The sequence below is a fragment of the Rhipicephalus sanguineus genome, chromosome 3 (genome assembly GCF_013339695.2).
Source record: "Rhipicephalus sanguineus isolate Rsan-2018 chromosome 3, BIME_Rsan_1.4, whole genome shotgun sequence".
NCBI classification, from domain to species: Eukaryota; Metazoa; Arthropoda; class Arachnida; order Ixodida; family Ixodidae; genus Rhipicephalus; species Rhipicephalus sanguineus.
The window spans coordinates 118,629,167-118,634,031 of NC_051178.1; the positions used below are offsets into that span (position 1 = coordinate 118,629,167).

The following is a 4,865-nucleotide window of genomic DNA, read 5'->3' on the forward strand; positions in this document are numbered from 1 at the left end:
ATAATAATAATAATAATAATAATAATAATAATAATAATAATAATAATAATAATAATAATAATAATATCTAGGGTTTTACGTGCAAAAACCACAATATGATTATGAGGCACGCCGTAATAGAGGCGTTCTTTACTGAGCACTGACATCGCACAGTATACGGGCATCTAACATTTCGCCTCCATTTCGCCGGGTTCGAACCCGCGACCTTCGGGTGAGCAGCCGAGTGCTCAGAATGAAAGTTTGTTCTATCCCTCTCTCTCTCTCTTAACAGCAACAAACGCACACAAGAACTTTTTGACTAATTATTTCAAGCTGCATCCGTAACAGTAAGGAACAATTACATTTTGATCTGTAATACAAGGCATAACAGTTATGTAACGAGCAGGATGCATACATGTTAGAAAATGCACTTCGCAAATAACGAGTAAATATCACAGAACTTCCGAGTTGTCAGTATAAAACCGTTTGCAGGTAATTCGAAACTTATTCGCTACTTTGACTTTTACTGGCCAATAACTTATGGCGACATCCGCTTACATGCACGGCTACGTATAGAAGTGCTTCTCGAACAAAAAAAAAAAGAAACGGCCAACTTTACGAGTGCGGAAGTTAACTTCCGATATTTAAATTCTTCAGGTCACCCTTACCACACTTTGGTTCAACAATACGCCCTTATATTAGTGCTTGTTTTCGCAGTAAAAATCGATGGCTTAGTACTCTAATTGGACGGAAATGGAGTACCGCGGCAACCGTGAATGGCTTTTTGACTTGACCTCAAGGAAGCCTCGAGAGACATCGCTAATTAATGACCAATTATGGAGGTAAGTATGTTCGAGTGCCGTGCATGCAGCTTCAATGGCGGAAGTGCACTTCCGTATTTGCTCTGTCGCGGCGCAGCCGTGCAGAAAAACGGCACACCTGAATACTCGTGGAAGTCATTTACTTGCTTTTTGTGTCAAAGCTTCCCAGCATTTAAAAAGTCTTCAGCGAGTTTTGTCCTCCTGAATTTGAAAGCTTAGTACGAATCTGTAGAAGTTCTCAAGGCTACTCTATGTGCGCACTCTTCCTAGGAAGTGAATTATTGATAGGAGTCACCCCAATTACGAACGTCTAAGGCTGGCCGGGTAAAATTATTCGTCCAAATGTCACAAAACTCACAATCTGTGTACTTGATAAACGTACAGTGCCGTTCACTGCAGGTGTATAGACCGCACGAAGGACCCGCGCTATGGCAAAACGAAGGCGCCGATGAAGCGTACGCGCACGCGAGATGCAATATTTGTGGTCCAGCGCGTGCTCCGCATATGCAAATAAGAAGGGTAAACATCGGGCTATATAAGCAACCTATTAGGCGCTTTTGTTAACGCGATAGCGTCAAAAATCCCGTGTCGCAGAAAATGCGGTGTAGCTGTCGGTGTCCGCGTGGGCGGCGTCGGTCATGAGCAAAAAATCGACGTTTTCCGGGAAAATCCAGATGGATGCAAGGAATAAAAATCAGGGCTCGAGCCAGAATTTTACCACGGCATTCTGCGTTGCCGTCAAGTATTCTACCATAGAGCCCCGCCAACGCTTGAAACTATACTTCGGAGAAAGACCTTATACAGTCGTCACGCCGCGCAAGGAGTCATGTTAACAGCTGATGATTGCGTGATAGAAGCGTAGAATCGCAGCGGACGTCACACTATGCGGACGCGTAACCAGTGGGTAGTCGAAAGCTGCCAACCCATTACAAAGGGCTCGGCTATAATTCGTCACCGTCATCTTCGTCAGCCACAGCATCAACAAAGTGTGTAGCTTGCGCGTATTGCCTTCAAGAAGCGTGAGTACTTCGCCACAGTGCTTGCAGTAGGTGCCCCGAGGGTTTACAATGGCCATCAAGCGCACAGATGTTCCTTCCCTCACGGCACGATTGAAGTATCCACCGAGAAGCGAAGTACCAAGCGAATGAGAAAGATATGCGAACAGGGCCCGGCCGATAACACTATACCGCGTTCCACTCTTAAAGGTGAAGCTTAAGAGCGATACAAGTTTTTTTGTAGATCCTGTAACCGAAGTTGACTGCGCGCTCTACACCGTAGCGAACGGCGTTGTACGTATACTCAGAACACTGGTTAACGAATAATGCTTATCAAGATGAAGAAACAAGACGGTTGAAACGGGTTCCACAGCAGTTGCGGAAGTTTCGCCTGACTGTCGCAGCAAGTCCGTCATCAAAGTATAGGTTTTAAAAGCGCCGGAACTGCATAAAAGACTACCGTTGTCAGTGCATTTCCTTGCGCTTGGACGGACAGATTATTTTACGACTGCGATAGAAATAATAAGGCGCGCCAGGTTTATTTCCGATGTTGACATGATGACATTATGCTCCTGGCTTTTGTTGGGATTGTGATTCACAGAAAATGAGCACCTCGGTAGGCGTTCTTCTCGTTCACAAATTATAACTTTCTACGTGACGGAATAAAATAACACCTGCCGTAGAGTCCTTGCCGTCTGGGATGTAAGAACGTACATTGATGTTCCCCAGCACATTGACCTTGCTCAATACGTCCAGAGCAGTACGTTGCGTAACGTCTATCGCCAGAACATTCTTGCGACCATTGATTCTCACATCTTTTATTTGTCCCGGAACGAGCGCCTCAAGAGTCATAGATGTGGCTTGACGATTAAGCCGGTTCATACTTTCAGCAGCAGTCAGCGGAACAAACAAAATAGTGTGAACCGGTTCCTCTTGCGTATTCGTGGTAGCCTTACTTTTTGAAGGAGACGTCGTTAGTAGCCTTCTCTTCGCTTTACGCCTTGTCACGGGCACGAAGTCGCTTTCATCCGAGCTCTCGTCGCTGGCTGTAGAGTATATCAGCGTGTCCTCACTGTCGGCGTCGCTCGGGTGGCCGGAGCGCTTCCTTGGAGCGGCCACAGACGACGTGGAAGGTAAGGGTGGGGGCCCAGGTGATTCCACGTCCATTTTTGCAGTCACAAGAACGGCGTCTTGTGCAAACACAAAATAAAAACGGGAAAAATCGCAGAGACTGTAACCAGCGTTCCACACAGGAATCACTTCCATCAGCGAAAGCGACTTTCCCATTCTCATCAAGCCGGTGACGGAAGGATGTATCATCTTGCAAGCCCGTCGTCTTGGGAATTCGCGATGTGTAAAACTTGTTTTCAAGGGTGACAGTCTTCCATCGCAAGTCAGAGTTGGGCATTTTCGACACGCAGTACGGCCGTTCGTACCAAGACCTCTTCAATGTCGGAACTGCTGTAAGATGGGACATGTCAGCGCCGTTTGCACAAGTTCTGCTGTGTGCTCGCGATGCTCAGAGTCGCACAGCACAGAAACCTGTCATGCAGAACATCGCAAGTGCAGCAATTGTCACGGCCCTCACGATGCGTCTTCAAAGTAGTGATGCAAAACTATCGGTAAATTGAATATCGATAGTATCGATAGTTTTTTTGAAACTATCGATAGTGTAGACAAACTATCGATAGTACTACTATCGACAAACTATCGATAGTGCACTTGGTAGTACCATGGTAAATATTACTAGCGATATTACTGCCACGCGTGTTAATCGCTTTGTTTTGATATACTCGGGTTTCACCCACAAAGACTGTTAGCAACGTTTGACACAGACCGCACCGTAATGTTTGAGAAGCTTCACGATTGTTTGAGATCATTCTGTTAAGGTTACGCGCCGGACGCGAATAGTCAAGTTTATTCGAGAGCTTACGCGAGCAGCAGCGATAACGCTGTAAGGTTCGATGACTGATGTATAAAAGACGACGCTTTCCACGGATGATCAGATTACTCGACGGCCGACGACTGTTCTCGCCGCTGTCAGTGCGCAGCCTGTATCGCTTGTATTTTGAGTTTTGATTTTCTGGTCACAAGATCGCCCTAATAAAGAGCTCCATATTTCCCAGTCTTGTTACAGCATTCTTCACCGTCACAACCACGTGACAATACTGTCGATAGTGGTGAGAATAATGATGTTGTTGGGGGTCGGCCATATTGCCAAAATATTTGTGATAGCCTACTATCAGCTTCGCCTAATTAATGAGCAATTCATGGCAAAAGAAATAAATTATTTCCGCAGTGAAAAGGGCGGAATATGTCCATTAATAAATCAATAAATTCACATCCAAAAGCAAGCAGTTACACCTTACAAATAACAAACTTAGTTCATGATATTTTTTTTTGTATTTTGAAATCATAAAGTGCAATATAAACTTGAAGCTGCGCCGTTCCACTACACGTAACGCCTTCCTTTCCGCTACAACTGTATGGTTTGACTTTATGATCATGTGTCAGCAAAGCACTCAGGTGAAGAACACAAGTATGTCAATTTTCTTGCCCTTCAGCCTGCTCCTCCGGCTCCCCTTTGTACTGCGCGCGCGGGGAACCAAATTTATTCTGCAATGAGTTCGTGCTGTTGGTTTTATACTATCGATAGTACCATCGAATTTTTTACTGTCGATAGCGCTATCGATAGTATTTTTTACTATCGATAGTTCGATAGTGACTCAGCTATCGATAGTGCCATCGATAGTTCTGCATCACTACTTCAAAGGCGTGCCCAAACATGAAGAAAGAGATGCAAGTGCTGAGGCAGATGGTCAGGGACGGCTCCACTCACAGGGAGGCTGCTGCTAAGGTGCGACGTCGGCGGTCTCGTCGCAGGAGAACTTCTAGAAAACCTGCTACCGAGGCCAGGGATGCACGGGCTCCCGCGCACCCACCACAACAAGCGCCAATAAGTGCCAGCAACAAGCACCCTAAGAACGACACAAGAATAATCGCCCCACCTGACGCGTGGCCAGCGTTGCCGTCGATAAATCCGCCAGCTGAGCCGCAGCATCGTTCGTTG

General features: G+C 46.0%; 1 protein-coding gene across 1 annotated transcript in view; it reads right to left on the bottom strand.

Moving 5' to 3' along the window:
• Positions 1-2,962, bottom strand: part of LOC119385785 (integral membrane protein GPR155-like) — a 130,483-nt gene extending 127,521 nt beyond the window's left edge. The window contains exon 1 of the mRNA XM_037653169.2: positions 2,804-2,962. Within this exon, the coding sequence (XP_037509097.2) occupies positions 2,804-2,962 (159 nt within the window). The remainder of the gene's footprint in view (positions 1-2,803) is intronic.
• Between the last annotated feature and the right edge of the window lie 1,903 nt (positions 2,963-4,865).